Source organism: Carcharodon carcharias, chromosome 2 (genome assembly GCF_017639515.1).
Source record: "Carcharodon carcharias isolate sCarCar2 chromosome 2, sCarCar2.pri, whole genome shotgun sequence".
In the NCBI taxonomy this organism is placed as follows: Eukaryota; Metazoa; Chordata; class Chondrichthyes; order Lamniformes; family Lamnidae; genus Carcharodon; species Carcharodon carcharias.
The window spans coordinates 194,581,516-194,604,459 of NC_054468.1; the positions used below are offsets into that span (position 1 = coordinate 194,581,516).

The window sequence follows — 22,944 nt, forward strand, 5'->3', positions numbered from 1 at the left end:
AAACCCATCTGGTTCACTAATGTCCTTTAGGGTCTGGCCTACATGTGACTCCAGACCCACAGCAATGTGGTTGACTCTTAACTATCCTCTGAACAAGGGCAATTAGGGAAATGAATAAAAACTCACCAAAGCTTCTTTAACACTTTCCAAACCCGTGACCTCTACAGCCTAGAAGGACAAAGGCAGCAGATGCATGAGAACATCAAGTTCCCCTCCAAGTCACACACCATCCTGACTTAGAACTATTTTGCCGTTCCTTCATTGTTGCTGGGTCAAAATCCTAGAACTCCCTTCCTAACAGCACTGTGGGTGTACCTACACCATATGGACTGCAGCAGTTCAAGAAGGTCTGGAATACCAGTGCCACCATGCTCACCATAACCTTCTCAAGAGCAATTAGGGATGGGTAATAAATGCTGGTCATTGATGCCCACATTCCATGAACAAATAATAAGATGGTCTGTAGACTGAACCTATTAGAGTGTTTGGTCCTTTGTTATTTTTGATCTCCATCCATATGGATTCTGTTTTTGTCTTGCTGATAGTTATGTTTCTTTTTTCTACTGCCATTAGGTTATCCCTAACAAGTTTCTCCATCCCCCCTTTTCCAACTCTGTCTTTTCCAAACATGTTATACGCTGCAACGTTTAATTCCCAGTCCTGATTTTTCTGGAGCTATGTCTGTGTTTTCCTCTAGGGTGTGACTGTATTCCAGATAAGACTATCCAGAAATTCCTCTCCCTCCTTTCCGTGTCAGAGTAACTCCAGCTCAATGTCTCTGAGCCAGACAGATCTGAGATGGAGACAATCTGCAGACATGTTTGCTTGGGACAGTCTCACCAGCCACAAACGCCTACATTCTGTAGTCCAGATACACCACCTATCCTGCCATATTTTTGACTAGCCTTATTTTACTTATTTGTATCTCAAGCTGTTAAGGGAAGCAAGGGAGGAAACAGCAGAGGTTTTTATGTTTCCAATCCTGTCTGGGTACAGGCATGGTGCCAGAAGATTGGAGAACTGCTAATGTAATGCCAGTGTTTAAAAAGAGAGAAAGAGATAGACTGATTAATTGCAGCCAGTCAGCCTAACCTCTGCGGTGGGCAAATTATTGGGAAAAATTCTGAGTGGCAGTATTAATTGTCATTTAGAAAGGCATGGATCAGTCAAGTAAATCAGCATGGATTTGTTAAGGGAAGGCCTTGTCTGACTAACCTGATTAAATTTTTTGAGGAGATAACAAGGAGTGTCGCTGAGGGTAGTGTGTTTGGTTTGTTCATCTCTCAACCTCATAATGAACAAACTCTAATTACTGTTAAGCTTTGAACCCTGGTAATGGGGAGAGCCTAATCTAATGAAAGTTACGTTGCGTTACTCAGGAACATTTTTGTATTTTTAAATTTTACTTGGAAATACTGATTATAAAGCTCACCTCATTTCAGTCCCTGGCTGCTACAGAAATTGATTCTTAAATAAATAAACTTTTGATTATTATTATTATTAGTCTAAATGGGTTTTTAGCAAGGTTTTTGACAAGGTTCCACATGACAGACTGATCAGAAAAGAAAATGCCAATGGCATCCAAAGCAAAATGGCAGTTGGAGCCAAAACTGGCTCAGTAGCAGAAAGCAAAAGGTAATAGTCGAAAGGTGTTTTAGTGATTGAATAACTGTTTCTTGTGGAGTTCCACAGGGCTCAGTACTAAATACCTCGCTTTTTATGGTATATATCATTAATTCAGATATAAATGTAGGGGGCATGGTTAAAAAGTTTGCAGATATTGGATGTGTGGTTGACAGTGGGGAAGAAGCTAAAGACTGCAGGAAGATATCAATGGACTGGTCAGGTGGGCAGAAAAGTAGCAAATGGAATTCAATCAGGAGAAATATGAGGAATACATTTGGGGAGGGCAAACAAGGCAAGGGGATGCACAATACTGAAAATTGTGCAAGGTCTCCAAGTTGGCTCTGCAAGGATTTTAATAAGATCTGAGGGCTTGTGCCAAGATTGGGAGTCCTACTGAATAGTCACGCAACAGGCTAATATAGTCGTACTCACTGAATCATACCTTACAGCCAATGTCCCAGACACCTCCATCGCCATCGCTGAGTATATCCTGTCCACTGGCAGGACAGACCCAACAGAGGTGGCGGCACAGTAGTTTACAGATGGGAGGGAGTTGCTCTGGAAGTCCTCAACATTGATTCCTGATCCCATGAAGCCTCATGGCAACAGGCCAAACGTGGTACCTACACTACATGGACTGCAGCAGTTCAAAATGCAGCTCACCACCACCTTCTCAAAAGCAATTAGGGATGGGTAATAAATGCTGGCCTAGCCAACAACATCCACATCCCATGAATGAATTTTTAAAAATCACCTGTTGATTACTACCGATCACACTTCTTCAGCTGATGATCAGTACTCCACCATGTTGAATACCATTTGGAAGAGGCACTGAGGATAGCAAAGATACAGAAAGGTATGGGTGGAGGACTTCAATGCCCATCACCAAGAGTGGTTTGGTAACACACGGATATATCTGCCAGACTGGGCCTGTGGCAGTTGGTGAGGGAACTAACAAGAGGAAAAAGGCTTTTTGACATCATCCTCACCATTCTGCCTGTTGCAGATGTATTTGTTGATGGCAGGAATAGCCACCACACAATCCTTGTGGAGACGAAGACCCATTTTACAGAGAATACCATCCATCATGTTCTGTAGCACTTAGGACCATGCTAAATGAGATAAATTCACAACAGATCTAGCAGCTCAAAACTGGGAATCCATGAGGTGCATTGAGCCAACAGCAGCAGCAGAATTGCATTCAACCATAATCTGTAACCTCATGGCCCATAATATCCCTCACTCTACCATTAACATCAAGCCAGGCAAATCTACTCTTGTTCAATGAGGAGTGCAGGAGAGCATGCCAGGCATATCTAAAAATGAGCTACCAACCTGGTGAAGCGACAACACAGGGCTACTTGCATGCCACACAGTGGAAGCAGCATGTGATAGACAGGGCTAAGAGTTCCTACAAGCAATGGATCAGATCAATGCTCTGCAATCTTGCTTTATCCAGTCATGAATGGTGATGGGCAATAAACAATTCAGCAGAGGAGGAGTATCCACAAACATCCCCAACCTCAAAGATGGGGAAGCCCAGCATATCAGTGCACAAGACAAGGCTGAAGCATTTACAACCATCTTCAAACAAAAGTGTTGAGTGGATGATTCATCTTAGCTGCCTTCTGCGGTCCCCAGCATCACAAATGCCAGTCTTCAGCCAATTCAATTCACTCCATGTGAGATCAAGAAATGGTTGATGGCATCGGATACTATAATGGCTACGAGCCCTGACAACATCCTGACAGTAGAATTGAAGACATATGCTCCAGAACTGCTCCACCCCTAACCAAGCTGTTCCAGTATGGCTACAACATTGGCATCTACCTGACAATGTGGAAAATTGCCCAGGTATGTCCTATCCACAAAAAGCAGAACAAATCTAATTGGCTAATTACTGCCCCTCAGTCTATTCTCAATCATCAGCAAAGTGATGGAAGGTATCATCAACAGTGCTATCAAGCAACACTTACATAACAAGAACCTGCTCATTGATGTTCAGTTTGGGTTTTGCCGGGGGTCATTCAGCTCCTGACCTCATTACAGCCTTGGTCCAAACAGGGACAAAAGATCTGAGGGATGGGATGAGATTGACTGCCCCTGACATCAAGGAGAATCACTCTTACCTCATCTCTGTCGTCATCGTAGGAGGCCATTTGGCTCCTTGTGTCTATGCTGGCTCTTTGAAAGAGATATCCAATTACTTCCACTCCCCTACTTTTCCTCGTAGCCTGCAATTCTTTTCTTTCCAGGCATATATATCCAATTAACTTTTAGAATTTCCTTTTTTTGATCACCATCTTCAATTTCACTATGAGGAGTTAATAGTGAGTGACAAAGAGATGAGGTGATAGTGACTGCCTTTGACATCAAGGCCAGCATTTGACCAAGTGTGGCATCAAGGAGCCCTAGCAAAATTGAACCAATGGGAATCAGAGGTAAAACTCTCCACTGATAGCAGTCATACCAGCATAAAGGAAGATGGTTGTGATTGTTGGAGATCAATCATCTCAGTCCCAGGACATCACCACGGGAGTTCTTCAGGGTTGTGTCCTAGGCCAAACCATCTTTAGCCGCTTCATCACTGATCTTCCCTCCATCATAAGGTCAGAAGTGGGGTTGTTTGCTAATGATTGCGCAGTGTTCAGTATCATTCACGGACTCACAAATACTGAAGCAGTCCATGTCCATATGCAGCAAAACCCAGACAACATTCAGGCTTGGTTTGGTAAGTGGCAAATTACATTCGCACCACACAAGTGCCAGGCAACGTTCATTGATCCGTTCTGTTGTCACTGCCCATGATGTGTACTGCTTGGACACCATGAAGCAGTCTTGTTGAAGTTACAAAGAAGTATTTGTTAACATTGCTGAACTATGTATATATTTACAGTACAGGGCAAATGTATAGTGGCAGATCTTTCCTGATCATTGTGGATTACAACTCCAGATGGGTGCAGGTAAAGAAACTCCACACAACCATAACCAAGGACCCCATTCTAAGTCCTTACATGTTGCTACCTATCTCTGGACTGACCTTAGCTCTAGGTCATCTGCCATCTAACATCACTGTGTGGGTGGTACTGTACTCAGTCCCATGTTAACCCTTTAGGTACCCAATCCTTTTACTTCACCTCCCCCCAAGTCTTTATCCCCTGGATATAGATTGACAATAGTTCACTTACATTTTGATTCAAGTCTCACATTACTATAAGTCTCGTGTACTTAACATTAGTGTTGCAACTATGAACTATTCTAATTCTAAACTACTGCATGATTAACATTACAGCATTAACAGCTTGCATTAATGATGTTCTTACTACTCCACCTCCTCCCTTCAAGTCCTTGACCTCAGAGATTCAGGCAGTCTGGAGGTCTTACAACCCTTCCACTTCTCTTTCGCCATTCAGTTGGGAGAGTGGTAGGCTCTGGAGGTGCTTGCTCTTGCCATTGGCTTGGAGGTGGTTCCAGCATCTGGGCTTCCTCATGAATTGTGCTGCATCTTTCAATGGGTAAAGTCTGGCCAGGGAGAGGGCGGAGGCTTCTCCTGTTGTGCCTGTGCTCTCTGGTGTACCAATTTGGTAGGAATGCGGTTGATCCTAGTTTAGGCCTTGTCGTGCCTTGTCTCCTGAGGTCCAGGATCCAAACATTGTCACCGTGGTGTGGATGTGGTAGGTGCCTGGTGTGGTTTTGTAGGTGGAGGCCTGCCTCTGCCTGTAGGCCAGTTCTTTCTCCCATCCGGCCAGGTAGTCTTTGGTGACAAACCCTGGTAGGAGTTTCTGCGGCAGGATTGGAAGTTGACTGTGCAGTTGCCTACCCATCAGGAGCTCTGTATATAAGCAGGACAGTGGGAAATTCCTCATTCTTCTTCAAGAGACACTTACCATGCGGACCCAATGTTCTGCTTTGCCACTGGACTGCAGGTACTTCAGGGAGCTGGTTCAGAATCTAGCAGCTGCAGTAAAATTCACAAAGAATTCGTCAGCAAACCGGGGACCATTATCAGAAATGAGCTTGTCTGAGATGCCGTGACTTTCAAACATCTCCTTGAGTGCCTTGACGACCATAAAAACAAAAAACTGCGGATGCTGGAAATCCAAAACGAAAACAGAATTACCTGGAAAAACTCAGTAGGTCTGGCAGCATCGGTGGAGAAGAAAAGAGTTGACGTTTCGAGTCCTCATGACCCTTCGACAGAACTAGTTCTGTCGAAGGGTCATGAGGACTCGAAACGTCAACTCTTTTCTTCTCCACCGATGCTGCCAGACCTGCTGAGTTTTTCCAGGTAATTCTGTTTTTGCCTTGACAACCATCTTCGTTATGGTTGTGTGGAGTTTCTTCATCTGCACCCATCTGGAGTAGTAATCCACAACGATCAGGAAGGATCTGCAGCTGTACACGAACAGATCCACTGCCAGCCTTTGCCATGGTCTGTCGGGTAACTGTAAAGGAATTAGTGACTCTCTCTGGTCCTGGCGGTGCAATGCGTGAGTGTGACAGTCTCTTCTATTGCCTTGAAAATGCCTGGCTACCAGAATGCGGATTGGGTTCATGTCCTACATCATGAGATGCCCCAGGTGCATCCTCTGGAGGTCTGCCGCCCACAGAGGGTGGAATGACTAGCCACTCCGCATAGATCAGCAGGTCATCTATGACTGTGAAGTGGCGCTGTCACTCAAACCATGCTTTGGCTGACATGCCACTTGGTCACTAACAAGGCCATCCTTGTAAGCAACAGGAGTGGGCGCGGGCGCATTCTTCATCATGGAGCTGTTGCAGTCAGGTCATGGATGCCAGAAGGAGGATAATCGTGGTCTGGGAGAAGGCCTCCACTGCATTGACAAAGGTGATGTCATGGCCGATCATGCGGTGGCCCTTGAAAGGGCATCAGCTGTTGTCTGGTTCTTTCCCTGGACATAGACAGTCTCATAGCGAAATGCGTGAGGCATAGACGAAACCACTAAATCCAAGGTGGCATCTTTTCCAGCTCCTTCTCATTTAGCGGGGAGACCAGTGGCTTGTGGAGTGTCTCAATGGTGATTTTAGGACCGATGATGTAGTCTGAGGACTTTTCACAGGCCCATGTGACTGCCAAAGCTATTTTGCAATAACAGCAACAAAGTTCCATGTCAGATAGTCCTCTTGAAGCGTAGTAGACCAGTCGCCACGTGCCGTCTGATTGCTCCTGAAAGAGGACTGTTCTGAGGCCTGTGGAGGAGTCATCAGCTGCAATTGGTGGGTAGGACGGGGTCATAGTTGGCCAGGATGTTGGTAGAGAGCAGCATTTCCTTGATGGGGGTGAACACCTGTTTCTTTGGGGAATCACACACCTAGGCTTGGTCCTTCCTAACTAAGTGTCACTGTGGCTCAGTGACTTGTGCCAGGTGAGGCAAAAACTTTGACAGCTGGTTCACCACGCCCAATTCTCAGCAGTGATCACCTTGGTTTTCTGGGGATCTGCTGTCATACGGCTGCTGCTGATGACATGGCCCAGGAACCAGATGGAGGTTTTGAGAACTTGCATTTCTCATTCAGCATTAGACCCGCCTCTTGTAGCTGTTCCAGGACCACTGTGAGTCACTCGACATGCTCTTGCGCCTTGGTCTCGTGGACCAGTTTTGAAAAAACGGTGCTGCATGAAAACTTGGTCAGGGTCTCGTCCACCAAAGCCATGTGGTGGACCTCCCTGGCCACTGCTTAGTTAAGCTGTGTGAGGTTGAAACAAATGTGGAGAAAGCTGTTCAGTTTACGAACCAGCACCAACCCCAAGCACCACGTGGTGGGTTACTTCACTGAGGAAATGATTCCCAGAATCACCATGTTATCGAGCTAGCATTGTATCTCATCCATGAGGTGGTGAGGAAACTTCCTCAAAGTGAAGAGGCACACTATCTTGGCATCACTGCTGAGCGAAATTTTGTCGGCGGCCCAGTACCGAGAAGGAATTTGGGATCTGCTGTCTGCAATTTGAGCCTGGCTGTAGCTGGTGGACCTCACTGATGCATTGTAGGAGGTTAGGATCAATGCGGGCGTCTTGGCTTAGTAGTGAGTAGTCCTGGTTGAGGACCATGAAGAGGGTTTGCGTGAATAGATTTGCCCCCATATTGCCGTGTAGCTTGGAGAGTACACCCTTGACCATCAGGTGGAGTTCTCCCGCTGTGCGGAGCAGGGTACCCAATGGTTGGCGCTGTAGGTCCTTAAGCTTTGTTACTTTATCAGACAGGACAGATACCCTGGCATCAATGTCTAACTTAAAATTGGTCAGATGGCCATTCATCAAGATGTCCGTGTTCCAGAATGAAGCATTGCATCATCTGATGCTGCCCAGGAGAAATGGCTGGGTTGTCCGCTGGGTCAGTAGCTTCTACTTCATGGATGGCTGTCAGGTTGTCTGTGTGGTACTGAGGTCTCAAACAACACAGCTTATTGAAGTGTTCCTGTCTGTGGCAGTGGAAGCATGTGGCAGCACTCGCAAGACATTGGTCCTTCCTGTTGGTGTGCTTTGCACTGCAGCACTAGCACAGTCATTCAGCCTGGTGGTTGGAGGATGGCTTACCCTAGCTCAGATGGTCCCTGCACTTGTGCACCTTGATGTGGTGGATCAAAGTGTGGCTTCTTCTCCATGAGGCACTTTCCCCTCTGAGAATGGTCCTATGTTGGCCTCGCAGATTGGACAGCTGGACAGTCTTGTCAAGAGTAAGGTCATCTTGGCTTGGAGAAGGTCGGAGAGCGAATCATTTGCGACATCGATCACGATTCTATCTTGGGTGAGTTTGGATTTCAGGTCACTGTATTCACATCCTTTGCGGTAAAGATCATTGATAACGGAATCAACAGGTTCTCCAGGCTGCTGGACTCTCCTGTTAAATTTGGCACATTCCAAGATCTTGCTAGATCTCAGGTTGTAGAAAAGGTCGATAGATTTTAAAACATTGTCAAATTTAGCAGGTGATTCATCCATGGCTTAATTGCCTGGCGATGATGTCGTCTGCATTCAGCCCAATGGAATAAAGGTACTAATTTGTTCTGCCTCTGACTTTTTATTTAATCCTGCAGCAGTGCTATACCTCAGGAACCTTTTCCTCCAATAACTCTAGTTGTGAGATTAGTCAGTGCCATAGGTGAGGCCCATGGTGATGGTAGTGAAGAATTGTGTTCCATCTTTAAAATATTTTAATGTGTGGATGCCCCTTTAAGAATTAAGGGGATTTCAACATGGCATTGGCAGTATTAATAAAGACAGGATTTTCATACGCTTCACAGTTTTGGCACGGAATTCAAAATGCCGGTAACAGTCCGGGGAAGAAGCAGCCTCAAAATAGCTGCGGGTTGGGTTGCTGCTGAGGGTCATTTTAGTTGTAATGGTGCGCTGAGGGTCAAGGATGGGTCAGGAGGCCAGAATTCTCGCTGGCCAGGAGACCCAAGAATTGCAAGGCAGTTGATTAGTATTTTTAAAATTCCTGCATGTTCAATCTCTTATTATTCGTTATTTTTTCTTTTCTTACTTTCCGGACTCAGGGCACCATGTGGGGAGGGCGGCAAGTCAGAGATCGAGCTAGCAACAAAATGCACAATGGAGTTTCTGTCTTACTGACTTTTAAAAAAATGATTCACAGGACTGGCTTGCCTGGAACTTTGAAAGAATTTTCTCTCACCCTGCAGGCTGCTGGCTCTGCTTTGTTGAAGTTGATCTTGCACAGGATTAGGTGGAGACTTTTGCTTGAGCTTAACGTCTGTCTTTTTACTGCTGCCAGGCTCTCGTGTCTCTGGAGCTTCTGAGGTGAGATTCTTCTGGGTCTTGCTTCTTGAGTGAGGTTGCTTCATTGCAGAATCTTTGCAGGTGTCCTTTTCCTGAGAGTTCTTCAGCCTTTTAGAAAAGATGTGGATTTTTATCTCCTGCTGCCACCATGATCTGTTCTGTTGTCACTATCCATGATGTGTATTGCTTGGACACCATGGGGCAGTCTTGTTGAAGTTACAAAGAAGTCTTTATTAACATTACTGAACTATGCATTTATTTACAGTAGAGGGTAAAGGTATGGAAACGACTCCATTCTAGGTCCTTACATATTGATACCTATCTGTAGACTGACCTTAGCTCTAGGTCATGTGCCTTCTAGGTCGTGTGGACCGAACTGTACTCAGTCCCATGTTAACCCTTTATGCACCAGATTCTTCGACGACAATCATCTCCAACAATAGAGAATCTAATCATCTCCGCTTTCAAATGCATTAGCATAGTTAAATCCCCCACCATCAACATTCTGGGGGGGCTACCATTGACCAGAAACTTGAACTGGACCAGTCATATAAATACTGGGGCTACAAGGGCAGGTCAGAGGCTAGGGATTCCACAGCGAGTAACTCACCAGCCTGCCCACCACCTACAACACACAAGTCAGGAGAGTGATGGAATAATCTCCATTTGCCTGGATTAGTGCAACTGCAACAACTCTCAAGAAGCTGAACACCATCCAGGACAAAGTAGCCTGCTTGAGCAGCACCCATCCTCCACCTTAAACATTCGCTCCCTCTACCATCTACATACAGTGGCAACAATGCGTAGAAAATGCGCTGCAGCAACTCACCAAGCCTCCTTTCACAGCATCTTCCAAACACACGACCTCTACTAGGACAAAGGCAGCAGAAGCATGGGAACACCAGTACCTGCAAGTTCCCCTCCAAATCACACACCATACTCACTTGGAACTACATCACCGATTCTTCATTGTCACTAGGTCAGAAACCTGTAACTCCCTTCCTAACAGCACTATGGATGTACCTACACTACATGAACTGAAGCGGTTCAAGAAGGTGGCTCACCACCACTTTCCCAAGGACAATTAGGGATGGGCTACAAATGTTGCCTTAGGCAGTGACACCCACATCCAATGAATTAATTTTTAAAATGCCTCCTTCGGTGCTGTAAATGTTTTGGATTCTATAAAAGTAATGCTTACTATTTCACTGAACATAAAATTAGAAATATGAAAAGAACTAAATCAACAGCAAATTTTTAACATTTTATGTTTTGGGTTGAACCTCTCCTTAATCTCTCACTATTAATCCCTCATAGTGAAATTGAAGATGGTGATCAAAAAGAGGACATTCCAAAAGCTAATTGGATATATACTTGAAGAGAGAAAAAATATAGGCTATGAGGAAAAGTAGGGGATTGGGTCTAATTGGATAGCTCTTTCAAAGAGCAAGCATTGACACAAGAAGCCAAATGGCCTCTTTCGATGCTATGGTTTATTGAATTTAAACACAGCCTGTCTGGTGCTTACCAGGCATCCGGGCACTGAAAATCATCTGGTTTACTTACCCAACAATGACCAACTCCCTACCTGCAAACATAGGTGGGAAGCTTCTTTAAATCTGCAGATCGGACTCTGGTGATAAAATTGGACTCAACTGTTATTTTAACCAACGGTCTAATTGGTGAAACAAAAACAGAATTACCTGGAAAAACTCAGCAGGTCTGGCAGCATCGGCGGAGAAGAAAAGAGTTGACGTTTCGAGTTCTCATGACCCTTCGACAGAACTTGAGCTCGAGTCCAAGAAAGAGTTGAAATATAAGCTGGTTTAAGGTGTGTCGGGGGGGAGAGAGAGAGAGAGAGAAGTGGAGGGGGGGGTGGTGGGGTTGTAGGGACAAACAAGCAGTGATAGAAGCAGATAATCAAAAGATGTCACCAACAATAGAATAAAAGAACACATAGGTGTTAAAGTTGGTGATATTATCTAAACGAATGTGCTAATTAAGAATGGATGGTAGGGCACTCAAGGTATAGCTCTAGTGGGGGTGGGGAGAGCATAAAATATTTTAAAATATTTAAAAATAATGGAAATAGGTGGGAAAAGAAAAATCTATATAATTTATTGGAAAAAAACAAAAGGAAGGGGGAAACAGAAAGGGGGTGGGGATGGAGGAGGGAGCTCAAGACCTAAAGTTGTTGAATTCAATATTCAGTCCGGAAGGCTGTAAAGTGCCTAATCGGAAGATGAGGTGTTGATACTCCAGTTTGCGTTAGGCTTCACTGGAACAATGCAGCAAGCCAAGGACAGACATGTGGGCAAGAGAGCAGGGTGGAGTGTTAAAATGGCAAGCGACAGGGAGGTTTGGGCCATTCTTGCGGACAGACCGCAGGTGTTCTGCAAAGCGGTCGCCCAGTTTACGTTTGGTCTCTCCAATGTAGAGGAGACCACATTGGGAGCAACGAATGCAGTAGACTAAGTTGGGGGAAATGCAAGTGAAATGCTGCTTCACTTGAAAGGAGTGTTTGGGCCCTTGGACGGTGAGGAGAGAGGAAGTGAAGGGGCAGGTGTTGCATCTTTTACGTGAGCATGGGGTGGTGCCATAGGAGGGGGTTGAGGAGTAGGGGGTGATGGAGGAGTGGACCAGGGTGTCCCGGAGGGAGCGATCCCTACGGAATGCTGACAGGGGGGGTGAAGGGGAGATGTGTTTGGTGGTGGCATCATGCTGGAGTTGGGGGAAATGGCGGAGGATGATCCTTTGAATGCGGAAGCTGGTGGGGTGATAAGTGAGGACAAGGGGGACCCTATCATGTTTCTGGGAGGGAGGAGAAGGCGTAAGGGCGGATGCGCGGGAGTTGGGCCGGACACGGTTGAGGGCCCTGTCAACGACCGTGGGTGGAAACCTCGGTTAAGGAAGAAGGAGGACATGTCAGAGGAACTGTTTTTGAAGGTAGCATCATCGGAACAGATGCGACAGAGGCGAAGGAACTGAGAGAATGGGATGGAGTCCTTACAGGAAGCGGGGTGTGAGGAGCTGTAGTCGAGGGAGCTGTGGGAGTCGGTGGGTTTGTAATGGATATTGGTGGACAGTCTATCACCAGAGATTGAGACAGAGAGGTCAAGGAAGGGAAGGGAAGTGTCAGAGATGGACCACGTGAAAATGATGGAGGGGTGGAGATTGGAAGCAAAATTAATAAATTTTTCAAAGTCCCGACGAGAGCATGAAGCAGCACCGAAGTAATCATCGATGTACCAGAGAAAGAGTTGTGGAAGGGGGCCGGAGTAGGACTGGAACAAGGAATGTTCCACATACCCCATAAAGAGACAGGCATAGCTGGGGCCCATGCGGGTACCCATAGCCACACCTTTTATTTGGAGGAAGTGAGAGGAGTTGAAGGAGAAATTGTTCAGTGTGAGAACAAGTTCAGCCAGACGGAGGAGAGTAGTGGTGGATGGGGATTGTTCGGGCCTCTGTTCGAGGAAGAAGCTAAGGGCCCTCAGACCATCCTGGTGGGGGATGGAGATGTAGAGGGATTGGACGTCCATGGTGAAGAGGAAGCGGTTGGGGCCAGGGAACTGGAAATTGTTGATGTGACATAAGGTGTCAGAGGAATCACGGATGTAGGTAGGAAGGGACTGAACAAGGGGAGAGAGAAGGGAGTCAAGATAACGAGAAATGAGTTCTCTGGGGCAGGAGCAAGCTGAGACAATTGGTCTACCGGGGCAGTTCTGTTTGTGGATTTTGGGTAGGAGATAGAAGCGGGCCGTCCGAGGTTGGGCGACTATCAGGTTGGAAGCTGTGGGAGGAAGATCCCCAGAGGAGATGAGGTCAGTGACAGTCCTGGAAACAATGGCTTGATGTTCAGTGGTGGGGTCATGTTCCAGGGAGAGGTAGGAGGAAGCGTCTGCGAGTTGACGCTCAGCCTCCGCGAGGTAGAGGTCAGTGCGCCAGACAACAACAGCACCACCCTTGTCAGCGGGTTTGATGACAATGTCAGGGTTGGACCTGAGAGAATGGAATGCAGTAAGTTCAGAGAGAGACAGGTTAGAATGGGTGAGAGGAGCAGAGAAATTGAGACGACTAATGTCGCGCCGACAGTTCTCAATGAAAAGATCAAGAGAAGGTAAGAATCCAGAGGGAGGGGTCCAGGTGGAGGGAGAATATTGGAGGTGGGTGAAAGGATCCGTTGAATGGGGAGAGGACTCCTGTCCAAAGAAGTGAGCCCGGAGACGAAGACAGCGGGAGAAGAGTTCAGCATCATGCCAAGCCCGAAATTCATTGAGGTGAGGGCGTAAGGGTATGAAACTAAGTCCTTTGCTGAGCACTTAACGTTCAGCATCGGAGAGGGGAAGGTCAGGGGGTATAGTGAATACATGGCTGGGGCTGGGATTGGAAGATGGGGTGGGGACGGAGGGACAGGCAGGGGTGGAGGGTCCTAGATGGGTGTTGGTGTCGATGAGTTGTTGGAGCTTGCGTTCCTTAGCACTTGAGAGAAAGAGAAAAAGTTTCTTGTTGAGGCGTCGGATGAACCGAAGAATAAAATGAATCTGGGGGCACGCGCAGCTTTGACAAAGGGTACGGCGGTGCTGCTGGAGGGAGAGGTCGAGTGTGTTCATATGGCGGCGCATGGCACTGAGTGTGGATTTCAGAATGTCACGGGAACAGGAGTCCGAGAAACGTTTTATGTCCCGGAGATACCTGTAATCCTGGGTGGGTTCGAAACATGAGGGGTGGAATTTCAGTTGAAATCCACGTGGGGTAAGTCAGAGACGGAGACAGTCACTGAGAAAAGAGATATGGCTGTGAAAGCGAGTTTTAGTAAACAGCCTTCCGGACTGAATATTGAATTCAATAACTTTAGGTCTTGAGCTCCCTCCTCCATCCCCACCCCCTTTCTGTTTCCCCCTTCCTTTTGTTTTTTTCCAATAAATTATATAGATTTTTCTTTTCCCACCTATTTCCATTATTTTTAAATATTTTAAAATATTTTATGCTCTCCCCACCCCCACTAGAGCTATACCTTGAGTGCCCTACCATCCATTCTTAATTAGCACATTCGTTTAGATAATATCACCAACTTTAACACCTATGTGTTCTTTTATTCTATTGTTGGTGACATCTTTTGATGATCTGCTTCTATCACTGCTTTTTTGTCCCTACAACCCCACCACCCCCCCTCCACTTCTCTCTCTCTCTCTCTCCCCCCCCGCCCCACACACCTTAAACCAGCTTATATTTCAACTCTTTCTTGGACTCGAACTCAAGTTCTGTCGAAGGGTCATGAGGACTCGAAACGTCAACTCTTTTCTTCTCTGCCGATGCTGCCAGACCTGCTGAGTTTTTCCAGGTAATTCTGTTTTTGTTTTGGATTTCCAGCATCCGCAGTTTTTTTGTTTTTATGTCTAAGTGGTGAAGCATTTGTGGCTTTCCCACCAAGTTAGCCTAGCACAAAGAGGAGCCAAGGCGAAGAGATCAAAGATGCACATTTAATTAACATTTTTCTACCTTCCTTGTGTGGCTAGATGGAGCAAGGATGCCCATCTGGATCCCACAACGAAAATTTAGGTCTTTGCTGCTCTGGGCTTCCCACTCTTAACCGCTTACTCACTAAAATCTGAAAAGTTATGAGTTAGTTCTCTAAATTTAAATTAGTGCTGATTAAATCAATGTAACTTTATAATTACATTTCCAGATCAGATAGAATATCTAATGTTGAGTTCTGTTAAATAAATTTCATGTCCAATAATTTACCACAAAGCATTCCTCAAAAAAGAAATACCAAACATATTTAACAATGCGATATGTATATATGAGAAGTAACCAGTTTAAAAAGTAATAGAAATACAGGGGTAAGCCTTTTTTAAAAATGTTATTAACAAAATATTGTACATATTGGATACCAACGTGTATTATATATATATATATATATATATATATATATAACACATTGATATCCAATATATACAATATTTTGTTAATAACATTTTTAAAAAAGGCTTACGTAGAATATATATAAAAATTGAGAAACAGTAACTAATAATAACTAACATGAACCTATTTCAAGCACTGACACAGGCCAATTTTGCTTTTTTTCTACATAGAGTGGAAAAGTGATTTGTAATGAAATAATACAGTTGACAGATACATCGTATTACTGAGGTATACAGTAAGAAACCCAGTCATCATTTGCTTTAGGTAACTACAATTGTTCTACAATTGGCTGAACATAAATAAAAAATTGTACCTGAAGTAGGTAATTTCTCAATATCTCAAAATATGTAACAATTTATTTTTAGCTATAGCTGTGAAATGATATGATTCATCTTACCTTCATCTGCAGATGCCTCACTGCTGTATCCATCATATTCTGCTGACAGAGGACTATATTTGAGTCTGGATTCCCACATGTACCCTTTCTGATGGTGTCTGTTGTCTGATGCTGCACCAGAGGCGATCTGTGTTTTGGACAATGCCTCGTGGTATTTGCCAAGCACCTCATCTTCACTGTCTGATGAGGAACCATGGTGGTCTCCATCACCATAGCTGTTATCTGGTCAACACAACAATGACAGTAAGCATCAGACACCAACCCCAGACACACCAGAATGATGAACAAGAATAAGTCACCTGCTTAGTATGATATTTGTTATTAAATGTCTCAAGGTGTTATCCTTTTTTAATATATCTTTTTACCAGTTTTGATTAGCTCATTTGAGAAATATTTCAGACACTAATAACAATAATCATATTTGTAGCTTTGATTAGGAATAGATGTGATGGGAGCAAATTTCCATGAGGTTCCCTTGTTCATTTGCTATCACTTCAGCAGATGAAGAAACCCTAGGCAAATGGCTGAGGTTACAGGATATTCCTCCTGTTCCACAGTGATATCATCCAAAGACATAGCAAGAGGTTCCATGCTCTGCTCTAGTTCTCAACTGCTTTTCTAATCAGCTCCACAACCCCACGCTGTCAGTCTGCTATTCTGACATTTTGTTCTGAATGAGTTCCAACTTTCGCCAGTTAAATTTAGGAAGACTGAAGCTATAATCTTTAGCTAATTCTGCCACAAACTCAGTACCCTTGCCATTGATTCCATCTCCTCCCCAGCCATGGTCTCAAGTTGAAGTTGACTGTTCTCATCTTCAGTGTCCTATTTGGCCCAGGTTGAGGTTCTAATCCCATATTCTCTACATTACAAAGACTATCTTCTTCTATATTCATAACATTGCCTGCCTTCATCCTTGCTCAGACCATCTGCTGCCAAAACCTTCATCCATGCTTTTGTCACCTCAAGACTCAACTATTCCAATGTTCTCCTCGCCAACCTCCCACCCCACGTTCCATAATATTCCACTTATTCAAAACATTTCTCCTACTTTCTAATCCTACTCACCCATCATTCCTCTGTCACTAACCTACATTGGCTCCTTTTCCCCCAGTGCCTCAAATTTAAAATTCTCATTCTTGCGAACAGTTCTGGTGAAAAGTCATCATCTTAAATGGCAACTATTTCAGTCTCTCCATTGATGTTATCTAACCTGCTGAGTGGTTCCAGCATTTCCTGTTTATTTTTCTTTAAATAGCTTCCCAAACTTTCCTCCCAAATGTGCAGCTCAGAAACTGCTAAAGAAAAAAAGAACGTGAGCACTTTTATGTTGTTTCATTCATTGCTCTTAGCTCAAAATTGTCATTAAATGTCACTCAATGTGCTGGTAAATACCCATTGGACTAATGACAAGGAACGTTGCCCACTGCTAATGGTTATCAGCAAATTGCAGGTGCATTGTCCACAATTTTCTATCCACATGGATGAAAATTCACAGGCAGTGGTTTTATAATACAACACTATATGCAGGCAATGGACAAGCTTGTCACCAGCACATCAAAAATTTCGATTGAGAATTAACCTCAAGATTAACTAACTAACACAGTTAACTAATTAAGGACAATCAACAACTCATTAGTAACATTATTTTTCATTTAGATGTTAGATGGTGCAGATTAAACAACATTATGATTAAGACAATTTTCTTTCAATAATGGAGAACTGCCATTCAATGATCAATACAACTGAACTGTATCGACACCAAGGGAACTCTCTGATCATCTCTAAATAGTACCATTGTGGAAGTAGAACAAGTAGACAGAGCTCTAATTAACTTTTTTTTCAGTAATGATAAGGACAACCTGTAACTAACATCTTTTATTAGGGTGAACACAAAGTGAAATAATTACAATCCATCTGCCTCAATGCTATAAAGCAGAAGGCTGTGGGTTCAAATTCCTCCAGGAATCTTAGCATGTCATCCAGGCAGACACTTCAATGTAGTACACAGGGGGTATAAAATTGTTGATAGTGATTTCCTTTGAACTACATGTTCAAAAAAGGCCCTATGCTTGTTTGGGATCATATGGAGAAGGGCAGATAGTACTCCCGATTTCCTGGCTGACAATTATAACTCAATTTCGACAATCAAAATAAGTTAACTGACCATTTATCTCAATTACTGTTTGTGGAAGATAATGATGCACAAATTAGTGTTGTATTGCCTACATAACAATTGTGACTACACTTCAAAACCAATTCATTGGCTACAAAGTGCTGTTGGATGTTTTTAGAATATGGAAAGTGCTATATAAACGCAAGTTCTTAAATTTAAGATAAAACTGTTAAGAGTATAGATCACATTATAAACAGGCTTCTTGAAGAAGATGAAGCTCCTGTTTTTGCTTTAAAAAGCAGACACAGGTATAAAGTAATGGAATGCACTTGCAGTAAAATTAGCGAAGACAAGAATTTCACCTTGAGTATGGTAATAAAATTAAGAATCCTCAAGTGAAACTATAAAGTGGAAAATGCTGTGCCCAAGAAAATGTTTCATAAGTAAAAATCAGGGGCATCCAAAGAAGTTAATGCTATGTGAATTGATTTCTTTCAAAAAGAAACGTATAATTGGAAGTGAATTGCAGATTATACTGGTCAGGGCAATCCGAGACAAACAAGTGCTTTAGAAAGTAGGATGCTTCCTGTGGCATTAAGAACGCTTTAAAAATGGGGGGGGGGGGGGGGGCAGTTAACCGGGCGGGAAACTGACAAGATTGGGTTTGATAAAAACAAAAAACTGCAGATGCTGGAAATCCAAAACAGAAACAGAATTACCTGGAAAAACTCAGCAGGTCTGGCAGCATGTTGAAGGGTCATGAGGACTCGAAACGTCAACTCTTTTCTTCTCCGCCGATGCTGCCAGACCTGCTGAGTTTTTCCAGGTAAGATTGGGTATGACGCTGGTCTTGTACTGCGCCTGATTTTACTCTTCACTGAAGTCAATGGAGTTGAATATCAGGTGGGGGGTAAATCTAGTGTTCTACCTATTCCCGTCAGTTTCCCAGGCATGTAAGGTTAAAGGTGTTCCCCAAATCTCTGGAAAACAACCAGTTATGGTTAAACAATGCAGTTTGTAATTTTGTAATGGTGCCTTGAAGTTTCACTAGATTACAATAGAGGCTTTGTGAAAAGGCTTTACAGAGATTTGTCATCTCAGGGGATTTGGTCTTGGTCATGAATTACAGATGATTTATTTTATTGGTCAGAGTCCATGATAGCACAATTGCATGATCAGTGGAAAGAAGGGTCTTGCTCTTCTTGTTCATGTTGAATTTCACATTTTTTACTTCAAAAGATACCAAATACCATGCATGAATTGCATTTCCTTCCTTTTGTAGCAAACAATGTCACCTAATATTTTCTCAAAGTAGCACTCAGAATTAAAGTTATCTTAGTATATTTGCTACCAGAGTAGTCTTAGAAGTCAAAGTGCATATGAGCCAAAACTACAACACACAGCATAAATATATATTTATGACAACAGTATGTAATTCTTTACTTTGGTATTAATAACCTATTATTTATCACAATGTAACAGAATTTCACGTCAACTGTTACGCTAAAAAAGACTTCTGTTTCTGCTGGAACAGCCTTCTACCTCCTGTGAAGATTAAATAATGCTTGTCATTTCTACTCTTAAGTGATAACTAGGAATCAAAGGATACAAATTATAGTGCAATTTGAGTAAATGACATTAGTGACTATTTGATATCCATATTAAGTAGCATTTTGTTTCTTTTCTAACTCATATAGCTCTATTGCCATTAAAAAGAATAGTGTTTACTAGTAATTAATGACAAATTGCACTATCTTTAAAAACTTAAAGACTGAAATGGTATCATTAATTTGGGAACGACATTCAAACAGTAGTATGCTGCTTAAAAGACTCAAGCTTAGAAAATTAACTGAAAGGTTAGAAAAACACCTTAGAAAAAATAATGCTTTTAATAGCAAAAACATTAAGCAAAGGGAGAATCAATAGTGACTGGTCGCATAAGTACTACAGAGTTTTCTGAGTGAATTATTACTTGGACTAGGATTGCTAAATGAATTACAAATAACAAATATGAAATTTATCCATTAACATTAGATAGCCTGTCCTTTGAGTGGTGACCTGTGCATGTGGATTCACATGAGCCTTTTGAGTCCCAAATTCCACCCCTCTCCCAATTGCTTTTTAAGAAAATTAGTTTGGTTTTAAATATACATTACTAGATAGATCATCAGTGTTAGATTAGTAGGATGGGGCAACAGACAGATATTTCCTGTTGAACAGAATGCACAAATTGAGGGAGTCCATTTGGTAAGCTTTTGAATCCCTTTAAAAGTTTATCACAAAGTAGTATTAGCAGACAAAAAGAACTTCAAATACCAAAATGTCTGAAGTATAAACATAAAAATAGAAAGATAAAGAGATCTGTTAGCATCTAAAAAGACAAAAGTTTAGGATAAATTTGAGATAAAATCCTTCATCAAAACTGGAAAGGGAAGATAGATGTACTCCTTTATAGGACTCAATAAAATAAAGTGCAAAATTACAAACAACATAGAAGACACTAGTAACATAAAATAAGTGTGCACACAAATAAACTACTTTATTAGCCTGTGAATTTTCTTCTTTAAACAGATTGGAGATGCGTGAAAAATGATGGATTATATTCAAACATCATCTTAAACAGCCTAGGAAAAGACCTAGGAGGGCAAATATCAGCAAAATGGGAGGGGTTAAAGTAAAATATCAATGAGAGAACGGAGAGAAAAATAGCAGAGATGTTTGAAGTTGAAGCTGAAGTCAATGCTCAGGTCAGGAGGTTGTAGAGTGCCCCAGAGGAAAATCAAATACTCTTGCCGAAATCTATGTTGAGCCAATTTAGAAGGAAAGATCAAAATGGTGAATTGAAAGGGTCAGCCACGGGGAGATTAGATTATTCTCGAGGATAGATCAGAGGTATTCACAAACAAACTTGATACATATGACCTTCAAACCTTTTTGACAAAATTATGATCTACAGTGTCAGGGATACAAAAGAGAAAAATGAGGGAAGCAAATCTATTTGATTAAAAATATTGCATATAACACATCACATATTAAATGCACATTAAAGTCCCCACGGCATGAAAAACCCTGTTAGCAGTGTTGATTACATCAAATGTAGACAGGTACAAACAGCTGCCAATTATACAAGCTACTAACCAAAAGTGAACAGCTCACACAGAACCAACCAATTCAATCATTCAATTTATTTCCAAACTGGTACGAGCAGCCACCACCCACAAACCAATTACAGTGCTCAAGTTATTTTCTTCAAATTGATTTCAGCTGCCATTTTAAATTCCAGTCAAATTAAATTATAGTCATATTAATTAAACAATTAAATGCAAAAATTAAATCATTGAGAGAAAATACCGCTCATATCCTAAAATCAACGTTAGAAAAACCTCTAGAGTACCCTCACACAATCCAATTCCTTTAATTAACTTTTAATCTGTGTGTTTTTGTATTCAGTGGTGTCCTCCACCACTGACCCAGTTAGAGTTTGCAGGGATCAAATGGAAGCGTGTTCCAAATTACTTTAGTGATATAGTAAAGAAAAATATATGCCGACTAAAGGAGAACATCATGATACTTGTTCAGGAATGATCAGGTCTTGGTGTTTTAAACTACTGTTACTCTTATCAAAAATGCAGATTGAGAAAGGGCTACGATTGTACTATATAGTTTTTAAAAAATGCCTGTTAATAGAGCTGAATTCAATGCTAATACACAGTAGAAAGCTATGCACCAAATATTCGATAAATCTCAATAACATTGCCACCTACAGGTATAACAGGTATACTGCCGGTACATGTTGGCATTTTTAAAATGGGTTTTCCACGAGAACACAAGTAGGAGAATACAGGCCATTGAGCCTGCTCCATTCAATACAATCGGGGTTGATCTTCTGCCTCACACTTCCCTGCCCACTATCCATAACCCTCAATTCCTTGAGTGATCAAAAATCTATCCCAACCTTGAATATACTCAAATAAAAGCAGAAAACTGCGGATGCTGGAAATCCAAAACAAAAACAAAAATACCTGGAAAAACTCAGCAGGTCTAGCAGCATCTGCTGAGAGGAACATGCTGCCAAATCTGCTGAGTTTTTCCAGGCATTTGTTTTTGTTTTGAATATACTCAATGTTGGAGCATCCACAATGCTCTAGGGTAGAGAATTCCAAAGATTCACAATTCTCTGAGTGATGAAGTTTCTCCCCACCTCAAACCTAAATGATCAACTCCTTATACTGAGACTGTGCCCCTATGTTCTAGATTCCCAACCAGGGGAAACAACGTCTCAGTGTCCACCCTGTCAAGTACCTGCAGAATCATGTACGTTTCAATGAGATCACCCCTCATTCTTCTAAGTTCCAGAGAGTATGGACCAACTTTACTCAACTTCTCATCGTAGACCAATGATCTCATCTCTGGAACAAATCCAGTGAACCTTTACTGAGCCAACTCCGAGGCGAGCTTATCCTTCCTTAGTTATGAATCATGCACAGCACTTCAGCTATGGTATCACCAAAGCCTTCTACAATTGTAGACATCCTTCTTTATTCTGGTATTCCAATCTCCTTGCAATAAAGACCTACATGCCATATGCCTTCCTAATTACTTGCTGTACTTGACTGCTAACTTTGTGTTCTTTGTATAAGTACACCTAAGTATCTTCGGACATCAACACTTACAAGTTTCACATATTTTAAAAAATACTCTGTTTATCTATTCTTAGTACCAAAGTGAACATCCTCACATTTCCCAAAATTATATGCATCTGCCCACTCACTTAACCTGTCTATATCTCCCTGTAATCTCTGTGTCCTCCTCACAGCTTATGTTCCCACCTAGCCTGGTATCATCAGCAATCTTGGATACACTATTCTGTGTTTCTTCGGTCTATGTCATTAATATAGATTGTAAATAGCTGAGGCCCCAGCACTGACCCTTGCGGCATTCCATTCGTTACAGTCTGTCAATTTGAAAATTGCTTGTTTATCCCTACTGCCTGCTTCCTGTTCATTAACGAAACTTCCATCCAGGCTAATATATTACCCTTTACTTCATGGGTTGAATTTTATACTTTCTCGCTGGTGGGTATGAAGACGAGAGCATGTAAAATTCAGTGTGTGG

The 22,944-nt window shown here is 42.7% G+C and overlaps 1 protein-coding gene across 1 annotated transcript in view; it reads right to left on the bottom strand.

Annotated features, from left to right (window-relative positions):
* The window catches only part of LOC121274022 (synaptotagmin-14-like), a 256,789-nt gene that overhangs the window by 129,331 nt on the left and 104,514 nt on the right, over positions 1-22,944 (bottom strand). The window contains exon 4 of the mRNA XM_041181156.1: positions 15,714-15,935. Within this exon, the coding sequence (XP_041037090.1) occupies positions 15,714-15,935 (222 nt within the window). The remainder of the gene's footprint in view (positions 1-15,713; positions 15,936-22,944) is intronic.